At 42.9% G+C, this 15,887-nt stretch overlaps 1 protein-coding gene across 1 annotated transcript in view; it reads left to right on the top strand.

Annotated features, from left to right (window-relative positions):
* Positions 1-15,507, top strand: part of Brinp1 (BMP/retinoic acid inducible neural specific 1) — a 128,112-nt gene extending 112,605 nt beyond the window's left edge. The window contains exon 7 of the mRNA XM_048352637.1: positions 14,061-15,507. Coding sequence (XP_048208594.1) covers positions 14,061-15,201 — 1,141 coding nt within the window. The 3' untranslated portion in view covers positions 15,202-15,507. The remainder of the gene's footprint in view (positions 1-14,060) is intronic.
* Positions 15,508-15,887: the final 380 nt, after the last annotated feature.

Raw genomic sequence — 15,887 nt, 5'->3', positions numbered from 1 at the left:
GTAATTGTTCTTTATGCTATTGAATAAGATTAGACCTCCGTGCTAGCATGATTAGTACCTAGCTATGCATCATCATCTTATCATTTAGTTTGATGGGTAGCCATTGAAAACTGAGGGTCAGAAGGCATGCTATGTTTTAATACATATTCTCTGGTGGTTGCCTTCTGAAAGATGAACTGAAGAATCAGTAGCTTCTGTATTCTGGCTGTAAAGGGTTCAGAATTCCTTCCTTATGTTGATACAAATGCTGTGTGATACTCACTGATGATACTTCATTACATCACACCCTCACCTGTAAGGATTTTTGTGAACAGAGTTGCATGGGCTCTGCCAGGAGTGGTGATTCAGTAGGACTTGGAAGGAGGAGTGTAGGTCCTAGATTTTATTGATGTTACTGATGTGGGGATCCCACATAACTTAGAGTAGAAGACTCCACTCATTGTCACCTCCCAATTTATGCATTTGGGAGAAACCACGCAAGAATGACTTTGCCTAAAGGAATCCTATAGGATATCATAAAGGAACTGGAATCGGTGCTTGAGTAAGTTAACATAATATTGAATATAACAACAATAAAATCACATCTAAAGAGCAAGGGATCAAGGCATCAAGTTGGCATAATTTCCAAAGTTATGTGGCCACTGGACCTTTTTGTGTGTGTGAAGTTATAAGGCATCATGTTTCACAGAACACAACCTTGGAAAAGAGTTGATCACACTAGGTGAAGGAGAGAAGACCCAGATTGTTTGGGGTGAGATCACAGGTGGTGATTCCCTTCCTGTCAGTAGAGATCCTCATCTTCCAGCATCTTGCAGATAGTCTTCTTGCTTAAGTAGATGGTAATGGTTTTGTGTCCCTGCAGGTACCATTCCCACTGAGAGGTGGCAAGACTGCTAACCAGCAGCTGCCAAAGGAACAGCAGGAATACACTCCGATTCTTGTATAATTAGGGAATAAATTACCCCATTTGGCTTAGGGATGTTCCTAATCTTGAAAAACAGATGATTCCCAAGACAATCACTTAAGGACAGGTTATCTGCCACTTTGCAAAGAGTTTTTATAATGACCTTACCAGATCGCTAGAATAGCCTTTGAGAGAAAAGGAACAATGGTCAATCTTCCCTTCACAGATGAGAAAACTAAGGCTCACACAATTTAGAGATGTTCTCAAGACTATGAGATAATATTCCTGTGTCTGCTGCTATCCTACGTACGTATAGTCCTCTGCACTTGTCCAAGAATATCTCTATCTTCACTCATTCACCATTTATTCCTTCATTCAACAGATATTTTGTGTTTACTAATTTCCAGGTGATCAAGTCAAGGCAGCTAGAAACCTTCCATGTAGAATAAAACTGGCCTGAAACTAGTTCTCCATCCATGTTTCACCTAGGTCCAAAAGCTACAAAGACCTCAGTCCAACAGTTGCAAAGAACCAAATTGATCATGGACCTTTCATTCTCACAGGTTCTTCTGATGCTTCATGTCTCTCTGGATTATGTCGACAGTCCCCTTTAGCCAATACATCTAGTTATTAGGTCCACCCAAATAATCTCCATAGCACTAAGTTGACTGTTATATGAAAGTGTATACTCACTGGAATATTATCATATCCTATTCACACTTCCTGGGGATTAGATTCTAAGAATCTCAGAGGATGGTAAGCATCTTTAGACTTCTGTGCAGCCGCATAGCTTGGTCATAAATAGGATGGGGAAAATATACCCTTAATTTCCTTCTTTTAGGCAGTAAAATTGTACACTGTTCAAGATAGAATACTATATTTCTCCATATTATTATTCTATTTGTCAGTCATGGGTCTTGAACTCAGGGCCTGGGTGCTGTCCCTTGATCTTTTTGTTCCCAAGGCTCTATCACTTTGTGTCACAGTGTCATTTTTTTGTTTCCTGGTAGTTCATTGAAGATAAGAATCTCACAGACTTTTCTGCTTGCGCTGGCTTTGAACCATAATCCTCAGATCCCAGCCTCCTAAATAGCTAGGATTACAGAAATAAGCCACTAGTATCCAGCTGTTCTGTTATTCTATTCTATATTATAGTATATTATTCTATAACAAATTGACCCAAATTTAGTAGCCTAAAAACACACACACACACACACACACACACACACACACACACACACACACATTCCTGATATATAGGTTAGAAATTCATGTTGGAATTGACTGACCAGTTCTGTTCCATATATAGTGGAATAGAGTTTTTCATGGTTCAACTGGAAGTTGAACAATGGATAGAAGCTGCAAGAAGGCTCCATTCAAAGGCCTAGTACCATGGTAGACACAGCCAGAAGGCTGGACTCCATTGGCCAGTTGTCTATTTCCAGGCTCTCTCTATGGGGCTTTCCAACACTATGGTTAGGTTGTTTAAATAAGACCTTAGAGCTCCAAGAGAATGTAAGAGCAAGTAGAAGCTTCTAGTCTCTTTAATGTGAGCCCATAAATTGCATGACTCAGTTCTGCCTTTTTGGATTGGTTAATGCATGGCACAATCTACCTCTACCTCAGGTCTGTGTGAGAGGAAGGTCAAAGGTTATGACATATATGATGGGTTTGTCACTAGTTTGTTTTTTATTGTATCATGTTTTAGTAGAGGGCAGAATGCACTCGACATGGACATATTTTCCAGCCTAACATTCTCCTTTGAAATCTTTGTTAAGACTGATTTTTTCATGAGTCTGCCTTACAGGTTTTGCTATGAGCTTTTTCATAGGTGCCTGTTTTGTTACTGCTCCTGTTTTTGTTTATTGGTTTCCATGGAACTTGGTCAACAGGGAACAGTTGCCCCTGTGTAACTGTCATTATATTCTTTGGTGGAGCTGTGTATGTTTTTAGTTATCAGAACAGAGAAGGAAAGACACCTTCTGCTACTGGTACAACTATTAGGAGTTTAAGGAATCCAGCTGTCCATGGAGTATCAACTCAAGTCCCTCTTGCAAAGGGTACAGTGCCTGTTTTTGTGCGGTAGTTTTACCAGTCTAGAATGCACATTTGCATTCTGATTATGGGATGATCCCAAATGTCCAGTGAGATTCTATATCTCCTCGTTGTAGACGCAGTGTCTACTCAGCTCCAGTGTCCAGTAATCTTCTCAAAGTGAAGTCATTTCCTTGCCTTCTGACACAATCACCCTGGCAAAATGTAAGTCCCTTGGAATATGGTAGTGAGAAAGATTAACAACAGTGTACTTTTAGTCACTGTGCAAGATTCTTCCTTCAGGGAACCATTTGGGTTCTGGGCTCCCAGGTACGAGTTATATAACATCAAGCATGTCACCTAAAGTCTTTTGACTCCATGTTCTATCTGTTGTACAGACCAGGACTTGCCAAAGCATCATTCAGCTATGGGATTGTGAAGTTCTACCACTTTGGGCCTGCTCATAGTTCTTATCATTTCTTTGATAGGGCCTTACTATGAATTTCTCTCCCCATCTGTACTATCGGAAGGTAGGGCTGGGGGTGGATGAGTGTGTGTTGGAGGGTGGAAGTTTGGGTGACAGTTATGAATGTGAATTAAACTATCTTATTAAATAAAAGCTACAAGTCCTCAACTAAGTCCAGGTAACCCAAAGAAGCCAGCACCCTGTTTGTGTCCTCACACTCATATAGCAATGGAGCTTTTAGCTAGAAATATCTTTGGCGTTTCTTTGCTTTGTACAGGACATAAAGAACTGCAGTGAGATCCATCATGGTGACAACCTGTAGGGATTCGATCTGGGTGATGGGGCAAAGACTTGAATGGCAACACCACAGCTACATCCTAAGAGCTGCATGAAGTTTTTTAAGTGAACACTGCCAGGGCCATCTCCCTTCCTGTGTGTGTGTGCATGTCATTCTGCATTTGTAGCAAGTAGGGCAGTTGATTCACTTCCTTGACGTAAGCCAAGAAAATAAGCATCTCCAGTTTCTTTTTTTAATTGTTTTTAGTTTGGGGATTCTTTTTTACTTTTTCCTGAGGCTCGGAAGTAGCTTTCTGTTTGGAATAAACTCTGGAGGCTCCAGGGATTGAGTCAGAAATAGAACTAAGGTCTTACAAATTTTATGGATAGATCTTTATTTTTAATACTCCTTCAGAACAAACCACCCAACATTTGTTTCTGTCCTCACCTTCCAGATCCAGCCAGTGAACTCACATACATTGGAGAGACAGAATCCAGCAATGCAGCCAGGTACTAGGGACTATCAAGCCATATTCCTCTGTTCTGAACCTTGGATTCTAATACTGTTAAAATAAGAGTCTCTCTTAACCCAGCACAGGATACAAAGGAATTTACAAAGATCATAAATTAGGAAATAATATTTTGGAATGATGTAAACTTGTTCTTTGTTGGATGCCTTAATACTATTCTGGTGGTTTTAAAGATTTAATTTGTAATTGTCACCTATTTTTTGACAGATTGAGTACTTAATCTAAATTATAAACATCTTAAGCATATGAGAAGACTGATTTGCCCCCACTGGAATTCACATGTGTAAACAGCACGAAAGATCCAGTAGTAGGATCTTGTTTGCATCTCAATAGACACTTAGGTTCTCTTTTGGGACCTGTCAAATTTCTCTCTTAAGGAATTGCTCTTCTTGATGTTACTGGTATGATGAGTCAAATCTCCCTTCTTAAATACAGTATTCTCTCTATCTCTCTCTCTTTCTCTCTCTCTCTCTCCTTGTTCCCCCATTTTACACACACTCAGTCTATGTATGTATGAATATGACCCTTGTGTCTGGCTTCTTTCATCCCTCTGCTGTTTTCTTTGTTCTCTCCATGTTGTTTTGTGCAGCTGTGGCTCATTCATCCTCAAGAGTAATTTCGTTGTATGTGCAGACATCTGCTTTACTGCTGACAGGCATTTTCATAGTCTACAGGTTGAGGCCATCAAGAACACCGGGAACAATTTTACACAGGTCTTGTCATGGATTTACATCTTTTTCTTGGGAACATGCTTTCAGTGCAATTTCCTAGGACAGGTCTACACAGGTGCTAGATCCTTGAATACTTGCTTCTACATTTTCACCCTTGCTGAAGTGTTTCAGTCCCACCATGAGGAGGACAGGAGAGCTGCGATTGCTACACATTTTTGTCAACATTCAGCACTTCTTGTTCTTCACATTTTATACTTTAATTTTGTGTTTGTCATTCTGGTGTAGCAGCAGCATCTCATTGGAATTTTAATTTGCCTTGTCTTAGTGATAAACAAAGTAAGGTTCTGATGTGCTTTTGCCGTTCTGTATATCCTGTTGTGTTTTATATTATTTTTCATGAACTGCCTGCTCCTGTCATTTCCTCTCCTTTTCTTTTTTTGCCAATGGCTTTTTATTAGTTTTTTGTATTTATTGTATAATGATTTATTTTAGAGTTAACACATATGTGGATCATGAAAAGGGTTTTTATGTGCAATTCCAATATATGTGCACATTGTATTTTGGACAAAATCCATCCCCTTAATTAATTCTCTCCCACAATTTTATGGGGTGTTGTGTGTGTGTGTGTGTGTGTGTGTGTGTGTGTGTGTGTGTGTGCTGATACTGGTGCTTGAACTCAGGGCCTAGGCCTGGGCACTTCCTTTAGGCCTTTCACTCAAAGCTAACACTCTACCACTGGAACCACAATTTCACTGCTGGTTTTGTGTTGATATATTGAAAATCAGATTCCCAGGGAGTTTCTTGCCCAGGATGGCCTCAAACTATGATCCTCAGATCTCAGTCTCTGCAGTAGCAAGGATTACAGGTGTGACCCACAAGCACCAAGCTTTCCTTCTTATTGTACTAACAATATTTTGTGTGCTTTACTTATTAAACCATTCAGCCAGCTATAACAAAACATTATTTACTGGATGTTTTGTAAGAATCAGAAATCGATTTCTCCCTTGCGCTGGAGGCAATGGTAACTTTGGTTTCTACTGACGGCTATTTTGGCTCTCTTTCGTATCCTCACATGCTGCAAGGGATGACAGGTCTTCTTCTGGTCTCATCTATAAGGAGATTAACCTTATTCATGATGGTGCTACTCTTAAAACCTAATCTCCAAAAGGTCTCACTGATGCAATACTATAGGGACTGAGATTTCAACTGATGAAATTTGAGGAGATACAGACATTATGACCATAATATGCATTGTCATTACAGTCTTTTCTTAGCTATAGGTATTGGAAATGCATCCTCTTACTGAGAGTCATCTCTTTGCTCTCTTAGTGGTATTATTTAATTGATAGGTTTAATCATGACATATTTTTAAGTATTCAACTTGTCTTCTCCCTACTCCAGAGCCATGGAGATATTTTCCTGTGTCTTTTTTTTAAGTGCTTTACTCTGTTGTTTTTGCTTTTTACATCTATCCCTACAATCAGTCTGTTTTGATTTGGGGATATAAAAGAGCCTAAGTCTCACAATTCTTTAAAAATAAATAGACTGATAGTTTACTGACCCAGTAGCATTTGTAGATTTTTTTTCCTCCCCTGGATTTTTAAATCAATAGCTACTGATGTCAAAGGGATCACTTACCACATGAGTTCAAGAGGAACATAATAGTTTGTCTTCTCGAAAGACATTGTGTACCTACCATATGTCAAGAGCTTTGTATACGTCATCTTATCTGAGCCTCAGAATAACCTTGAAAGAAGTATAATATCATTCCAGCTTGTGCTTAAAACAACAGGGCATGCAGTTAGCTCAAGGTTAAATAATGAGTAGCAGAGCTAAACTTCAATACTCAATTTTTCTTTTACTCTAAAACCTATATCTAGTTCTTTCCAGTGTAAGCCTTATGGTGATAGTATTCATGAAAAATGTGGAGAATAAACAACCAGTGAGACTAGCAAATATTAGGCTATAACCAACTGGTCTAAAACCAAATAAATGTTTTTCACTGCGACATCTATAAAATGTGATCATTCTTTGTCTTCAGTAATGGTGATTTTTAAGAGGTCATTCATAATGCCTTGACACTGGAAACCTCCAGTAAGTTTGCATATACAGGTTTGAGTTCTTCAGATAACATAAGAGGTAGTCATTAGCTTCTCTATTGGTTAGATTAAAACAAATGAAAACAAGCCTAGAATCAAATAGATCAGGTCATTTATTCAAGTATCCAAGGTCCGCTTCAATCATTTAGGTCATTGATCTAGATAGCCATTATTGTACTTCAAGATTAGGTTCCACTTTGGCCCTCCGTAGTGCTTCTCACTTTTGAAGTCTTTTGATCTGAGTCTTTGGTTGTCCAGCCTGCCTAATGCTCAGAGTGAGTGGGCAGCTCTTGCAGCCTCACCAACTGGGAGCATCCTTTTGCTTCACAACCTTCTGTCATCCCAAGAGGCTTCTGAGCCTTTCTTCACTTGCTTCAGCAGGCACATGCCACAGAGCAAAATGTTGGATTTGAATATACAGCCCAGGTCCTGCCTGTCACCTTCTTTCAGACACAGAGCTGTGTAATGGCAAATATTGTTTCATAATCCTCCCTGAATAAGCTGCTGTCAATCTGGTTTTAGAGGCCCCATTGCATTTGTACCTTGCTTCTTTCTTCTTCATTCCTCCTTCCAGTGTTCACCCCAGCCCTCCTCAAATAAGACCTAATGCCTTCACTCCATAATTGAGAACTAGAAAATACCTCCAGCAGAAAAGACACCATAAAAATTTCTTTTCAGTCTTTTCTTCTTTGTTGTTCTGAGCCATTAAATGAGACTCTTGTCAGTATATGAAGAATTGAGAGGAGAGAGGAAAACAAACAGGTTATTAAAGCAATGACAGAAGCTTAAAAAAGGGAATGATTAAAAGCTAAATATTTATTTGGGAAAAATGATGATCAGGTTGGATCTGATGGGTGGTTATAATTCATAGGAGCACATCCATTAAACAATCCTTTCAGCTAAGTTACAAGCATCAAATACCATGGATGTGCTCAGCGTTTGTCAGCACTATTCTTTCAAAGCATGCACACATACAGAGACACACACACACACACACACACGAACACATACACACACACACTCATACGTAACACCAGCACAAAAGAACAGTGCGTCATTAGACACTTAAAAACCACTCCTTATCTTCCTAGTTTAGTCTGTGCTGTACTAAACATACATTTTGTGGAGTCACTGAATTACTCAGACACCCATTACAATGTCAGAGACACACCACGGGAGATGCATGAGGCATAAGTAAAAGAATAATTCAGAACCCCAAGCTCATTTCGTTTTTCATTTCCTTTCCACTTTTAAAGACACACTCCTCATAGGCATATCAGAGTTATGCATTACAGTTTTCTATTTTAACCTATGTCTATATCCCCATTGGTCTCTCCTTGGCACTCGTTTTGTATGATCTTCCCTAAAATGCCACGGGCCAGGCACCACATTCCTAGCTTAGGCAAAACCTCCAATTAAAATCAGCAGGGAGGTTGCTTGAATTAGGAATCCCAGTGAGGGCTCCCTTGCGGGATGGTTCTGAAAGGGAGATGCAAGCTTCTGAAGGCACTGATGGGAAACCCTGGGTGGCAGAGCCTCTGTCCTCCAAATGACAAGCGACTCCATGCTGTGTCACCAGGAGACCTGACAAGTTGCCAGAACATCCTGGCTGAGGCAAAGACAGGCTAGAGCCCAGCCGTATAACTGGGCCAGCCATAAGGCTCTAAACATAGTTCAGCCCCCATTCTAGAGTACAGAGGGTAGGGAATATGGAAGCGGCTAATGGAAGGAATGTTCATGTCCATCTACAAGTCCTGATTTCTAGTCTTCTGGGTTCCTGCTGTGTGACCAGGGGTGAGTCACAATCCCTCTCTGGCTTTCAAACACCTCATGAGTAGAATAGAAATTAGGAAGAGTCTTATCTCAGGGAAATGAGTTGAAGACATGGAGATTACTGACGGGATGTAAAAAGCGCTTGAAATACATGACAGCTCTAAACATAGGATGGGAGGATGTTAGACATGTGAAAAGCCTCTTTTTGAAGATTCTCTTTCTATGGTCCAAGCTGCTTCATATGGAGCCACAGTAGAAGCTAATCAGTCAGGTCCCAGGCATCATTCTCTCTATGTCTTTGTCCCTGACTCTCTATCCAGATACTGGGGCTTGAACTCAGATCATTGCACTGTCCTTTAGCTTTTGCGCTCAAAGCTAGCACTCTGTCACTTGAGCCACAACTCCACTTCCAGCTTTTTGATGGTTACTTGGAGATAAGAATCTCTCAAATTGTGTGTCTGAGCTGGCTTTGAACCACCGTCCTCAGATCTCAGCCTCCCTAAGTAGCTAGCATTGGCCAATTACACCCAGACAGGGTTTTCTAGTTTAGAAATGAAGAGGAAGCATCCTGCCCTCCCCTCCTTCCTCCTTCCTCTGTCCTTAGTTCCCATTCTCTCTCATCACAACAGATTGAAATCCCATCCAACAGAAAGATACTGATATGGGTGTATTGGAATTCAGCTTTGGCTGAAAATGAAAGATGCTATGGATCCCTAGAGATTGAGAAGTGCATTTTTAAAATTGTGGTCCTCCTCGCCTCTCCCTGACCGCCTTGCATTTGGGGCCCTGTCAGCTTTGCAAGACCCTTCCCTCTGGAGCTGGCCTATTAAGCCCTTTCTCTGTTGTCAGGGTTGAGGCAGGCTGTCACTGGCTAGCCTGGGAAGTGGTATTTATAGATCACAGCCCCTCCTACCCTTCTCCCTCGCTTCTCCCTCTGCACTTGTCGGTGAGCCCCAATTATTAGCAAAGGAGGAGAGGGACCTTGGCAGGGCCAGAGGAAGTAAGGAATGTGATAATAAGCCTTTCACACACTCAAGCTTCCTGGATTTTTCCATTATTTCAATTTATTCCTGCTCTTGTGGCTTGCTCTCCCCTCTTCTTGCTGGCCTTATTGTTAAAATTTCCCATTAAGGTACAGAGCAGAAAGTATGCCCATTCTTGAGGTTGAGTCTGGTGTTGGAATGCAGAGTGACTTTGTGATCTCAGACAACTCCTTTCTCAAGGATTCATCATCTTCATCTGTCCCATCAAAAATTTCACATAAGCTCCTCAGGGAGACAGGATAAAGGCCCCTCAGCACCATGAGTAGTTTAATATGAGGGCTCCATCGTGGTAAGCCACAATGTCCCTCAGTTTAGGATGCCTCTTTGCAATATGAACCTTGCCGAATTATTGCTATCAATGATTACTGCTTAGAGCACTGGCTTTCGATGGAGGTATAAGACAGCGTTCTGATTAAGGCTGATTTCTTACTGCACATTGTATTATTTTAAAGGCACACTAAAAAATACAGTATGAGCCCGTTTTCATGGTTTTAATCTCCTCCAAATGACATACCACACAGCACAGGACTTCTCACTGACCTTGGAAATCAGAATTCTCTGGTAGCTCTGCTGTCTCTCAGGCTTCCTCTCTTTGGCAGAAAAATAAGGGGTGCATGAGTAGTCCTCCTCTCAGGTGACCCATCCAATGTCCATTTCCCCCAGAATCTGTAAACTACAGCAAGTGAGTCATGACTTCATATTTTCAGCTCTGTTTTGTCCATTCTGGTTGCATTCCATCAACTTCTGCCCCCGAAAGGGGCTCCTGTATAGCCCCTTTATGCTCAACTATCTGCACACCATTACCCCCACACCAAATCCTTTACCCTTTCTCTTATCCCCCTTCCCCATTCTCCACCTTTTCCCTTAGTCTCCTCTTCTTTCGCCGAGCCTGGAGCTCCGTGCACACCTCCTCCCTTCTGTGTTCTCGTGCTGTATCATTAATGCCTCCTTTGATACATCCCACAACCTCATGATTATTCCAAGCTCAGGAGACGCAGGTGCCATGCAGCCTGCTGATGCATCTCAGAGGGCCTCTGTCCCCAATCCCTCTTGCCTGACAGGGCTGGAATCCTAATTCACCACCAGCCCTCTTGCTTGTTGTAGCATCACCAGGAACTTTCATCTTTTTATTTCCCCCGCGGAGGATTCTGAGAGTTCAGCCACAATGAAGCATTGATTCAAGGAGTGGGGGAACTGTGATCCTGACAAAGGGTCCCAATGATGAGACACGAGAAAGGGGGCGCTCTACGGGGTTATAGAATGCCTTGCAGATGGGAACAGAGGAGCTCTCAATGGGGTACTGTCCTGTCCCTTGGAGAGGGAGTGACAGGGGCAAGTGTGGGCCATTTGAAAGAGGCATTTTTTAAACGATGATCTTGTCACCTGGAAAGACGTGATCAGAGCTGCGTGGAGGGGCCCCTGCAGCTCACCAAAAAAGATTAAAAGAAAATAAACAACCCCACTATCCGATGACTCATCCTCCAATATTCAGTCAATGTTCTGGTTTGGGAGGTGGGAGCCACACAGCTCATTGTTATTCCAGCTCCGTGTTCTCAAGGCTGGGCCTGCTGCTGTTCTCCATGCTGTAAGAGGATTGCTCTCACGAAGCAAGGACCAGAGAGGCCTGGAGCTGTGTGGGAGGATGGTATCGAAAACTAATACTTGTGGTCCTGAGGGGAGAGAGAAATTTGTTTTTCATTCCCTTTCTTTGTTGTAGTTAATAAAAATAAGAAAATTATTAATATTCTTTGTTCATTCCTTTGGTAAACATTCATTCCTTCAGCAAACATTTTATAGAGCCAGACTGTATGCTAGGTGGTCAGGGCAGAAGGAAGTCCTTTATCCTAGCCTAAAGGCCTAGAGGGGTCCTGAAGAGGCCACCAGGGGTCCTGATTCAATGTCAGGGATGCTCTGAAGGAGCTTGTATTGCCAGAGAAAGGGAGAGTTGTGTGAATTTAAAAGGCAGGGAGTTTCAAGAAGCTAATTATTCCACCATTTTCTCTCAGCTGATAAGCAACTCATTTAAAGCAAAGCAAGCCAGGCAGCCATTTCAACAGTATCTATTTTCAAATGGATATAACAAAATGGTTTCCGTCAAACTGCAGAGAGATAGGGGAAAAAAAAAATTCCCAAGAGTGTCTCAGTCCCTTCAAAGGAAGAGCTTATTCTCTTGTATAAGAATACTTTTTTATTATTACCTTCTTCATAATTGCTCTATGCCAGGCTTTTCTGAGCACTTTAAATATATAATCTCACAGAATCCTCTCACCAACTGTATGAGATGGGGCTTATTATCCTCATTTTAAGATACGGATGCTGAGGCTTCAAGAAGTACAGCGACTTGTTCTTGGTTAGAATGGGAGTTTGGGTCTTAATATCCTCCTTTTTGATATTGAGACAGAGCCGTCAAGAGGCCTCAGAGAGATGTGTGCCTGCTTAGAGAGGAGTTGTGAATTCAGTTCTGCCAGCACTAACATCCACATGCTTCCATTATAAGGCTCTTGGTGTCTATGGCTTGGTGATTGTGGTTCATCGGTGGAAATGACATCATTGATATGATACACAGCGCTGACATTTCCTATCACAGAGCCAATGGGCTCATCTTTCCAGCTGCTTAAAAGGGGCAATGGTGAGCCATCCACACCGTCCTCATTGCCATGGGTAGCACCATGGCGCACACAGCCTTAAGAGAGGTGTCTTGTTTGATGGGCAATGTCAATTACAGCAGTAGTCAGGCAACTTCTCTACTGACTGGTTTTGTCATTTTATCTCTGAGCTTTGGGGCCATGTCTATAAAAATAGGCCTGAGAGTCCCTTTGCACAAATAGCGAGAGGCAAGTTTTATTGAGTCCTCAGTATCTACCAAGTCAGAAGCTAATTCTTCACATTAAAATTTGTGTAATTCCCACCATAGCCCAGGGTTCAGAAGACAAAGAGAACTGCCCAGCATCATCACACGCAGAAAAGCCAGGTTGTTCTGTAATCTCTGACTGACCTCCAGTCTCAAGCTATTATTCAGGGTGTTGTTGTGAGGCGCAAGTGAGAAAATGAGAACGAAAATGTCCAGTGTGGCGTATAAAGTGCTAGACACGTGTAAAGGGATCATGTGTGGCACAGGAGACCAGCTCAGCTTTCACTGGCACAGAAATGAGGACAGATGAGAAGCCTCTGGGCCGAATACCTTACGTAGTTTTCCTTTTTTCATCTGTTGCTTCTTGTTTCCTAATGGATCTGTCTTCATCTGGGATGTTTCAGTGGCTGGAATCTGAGTATAGACTTCTCAAACATTCCTAGTGTCAGTAGGGTCCTGGAGATAGGAGGAGTGAAGCACCACTGGAATGACTATGTGGACCTCTAGAAAAACGGGAGAAATGCTATCTTTTCTTCATGCCTTAAAAAAACAACACTGTGTCATGTGTGATCAGAAGTACCACACGATTTGTCAATTGTGGTAAAACATGACAGGTATCTGCTGAGGTTTGTGGATGTTGTCGCCCCTCCTGGGAGGCGGCATAGGTGAGCTGGGTTGAGAGATCTGTTGGACATTTCAAGAAATAACATCAGAGGTCTTTTCCATGGCTTACTTTCACAATTTGTAGGCACCCATAAAGGCTAATAGTGTTCTTAGACCTTATTTCCGAAATCAAACTTATTTGATACTATTAAAGAATAGAATCAAAGAGATGGAAAGACCACTCTTCCCCAAAACTTACTCCAACCCTTTTTCTCCTCCTCTTCCTTCTCTTCTCTCTCCCTCTGTCCCTCTCTCCCCCCTTTCTCTCCATGGCCTTGAATTCAGGCCAACAAATCCTCACATGGCTTTTTCCACCCTAGCCTGGCACTCTATAATCACTTGAGCCCCCACCTTCACCCCTCCATCCCTTGGTCTTTTGGTAGTTAATTAAAGATAAGTCTCACAGAATTTTCTACCTGGGTTGGTTTGGAACAACAGTCCTCAGACCTCAGCCTCCTGAGTAGCTAGGATCACAGTCATGAGCCATCCGTGCCCTGCCCAATCCCTTCTTTTACCGGCAAAGATGATGTGCAACATACAAAGGGTAAAGTACAGTGTCATAGAGCAGGTTTGGACCTGACCAGGAAGGACAATGCAACTGGGACAACTGATATTATCTTTCTGATTTTAACTGTGATTGTCCGTCTTTCCTTTCTCCGAGTATCTCCAGTTTGCATTCCAGGATGTATAGAACCATCTCCAACTCCATCCCCAGGGCTTAACCTTCTCCCCTGTCCCTCTTTCCTCCAGGACAATTCAGCAGTGGCTTGCAAGGGTTCAGTCTCTCCTGTACTGCAACGAGAATGGGTTTTGGGGAACCTTCCTGGAGAGCCAGAGGAGTTGCGTGTGCCACGGCAGCACCACGCTGTGCCAGCGCCCCATCCCCTGTATCATCGGAGGGAACAACAGCTGTGCCATGTGCAGCCTGGCCAACATCTCGCTCTGCGGGTCCTGCAACAAGGGCTACAAGCTGTACCGAGGCCGCTGCGAGCCACAGAACGTGGACTCGGAGCGGAGCGAACAGTTCATCAGCTTCGAGACCGACCTGGACTTCCAGGACCTGGAGCTGAAATACCTGTTACAGAAGATGGACTCCCGCCTCTACGTCCACACCACCTTCATCAGCAACGAGATCCGCCTCGACACTTTCTTTGACCCTCGGTGGCGCAAGCGCATGTCCCTCACTCTGAAGAGCAACAAGAACCGCATGGACTTCATCCACATGGTGATCGGCATGTCCATGCGCATCTGCCAGATGCGCAACAGCAGCCTGGACCCCATGTTCTTCGTCTATGTGAATCCCTTCAGCGGGAGCCATTCGGAGGGCTGGAACATGCCTTTCGGGGAATTTGGCTACCCACGTTGGGAGAAGATCCGCCTCCAAAACAGCCAATGCTACAACTGGACTCTCCTGCTGGGCAATCGGTGGAAAACGTTTTTCGAGACAGTCCATATCTACCTACGTAGTCGAACGCGGTTACCTACCCTGCTGCGTAATGAGACTGGCCAGGGCCCGGTAGACCTGTCGGATCCCTCTAAGAGGCAGTTCTACATCAAGATCTCAGACGTGCAGGTGTTCGGTTACAGCCTGAGGTTCAACGCCGACCTCCTTCGCAGCGCCGTGCAGCAGGTCAACCAGTCCTACACCCAAGGGGGCCAGTTCTATTCCTCCTCGTCCGTGATGCTCCTCTTGTTGGATATTCGGGACCGAATTAATCGCCTGGCTCCTCCCGTCGCCCCGGGGAAGCCCCAGCTGGATTTGTTCTCCTGTATGCTGAAGCACCGGCTGAAACTGACCAACAGCGAGATCATCAGGGTGAACCACGCCTTGGATCTCTACAACACCGAGATCCTCAAACAGTCGGACCAAATGACAGCCAAACTCTGCTAACGGGTGGGGGACTCTCCTCTCCGGGGACTTGTTCCTTTTGTTGTACACACACAACAGAACCAAGTGAAACAAAACACAAAAAGAATTTGTAAAATGTAATTACTATTCAAAGAAAAGAAGGGAAAAAATATCTTCATTTGTTGGGAACTAAAACGTTGTAGCAACTGTATAAAACCGTGGGGCATGTTTGTTACTTCTATACTCGGACATGAGGAAGGGTCTCAGCCTTTTTGTGGAAGATTTGAGGTTGGTTGCTTCTTAGGGCTCAGGTGCTGTATGGATGGGGGGAGAAGGGGAGAGCATATGCAATGAATTGTAAAATCTCTGCTGTGCAGGTGCTAAGATTAAACACTAAAAGAAAGAGAGATATATGTAATGTACCACTGACACTGCCATTTTTCCTTGTGGGAGGAAATGGACATAGATAAAGAAGATATTTCTTCGGTTAAGAGTCCTTTTCTCTTTATATTTAATTCTTTGTGTTGTTTTGACTCATTCTGAAACGGGTGGTGATGGGACCCAGCTCTTTTATCTCTATGCATTCCTCCCTTGTCAATAAATCGAACTACTGGAAGCTGGCCCATCCGTTAGCATGGGACAGAAACACATTCCACATCACTGCAAGTCAAAGCAACCTTCAGTTATAAGCTCCCCAAACTCTTTAAGTGTAGGAAACTGGTTCAGAG

The sequence above is a fragment of the Perognathus longimembris genome, chromosome 1 (genome assembly GCF_023159225.1).
Source record: "Perognathus longimembris pacificus isolate PPM17 chromosome 1, ASM2315922v1, whole genome shotgun sequence".
NCBI classification, from domain to species: domain Eukaryota; kingdom Metazoa; phylum Chordata; class Mammalia; order Rodentia; family Heteromyidae; genus Perognathus; species Perognathus longimembris.
Note: the sequence above shows the minus strand (reverse complement) of the source record. Positions and strands in the feature narration are given on the sequence as shown.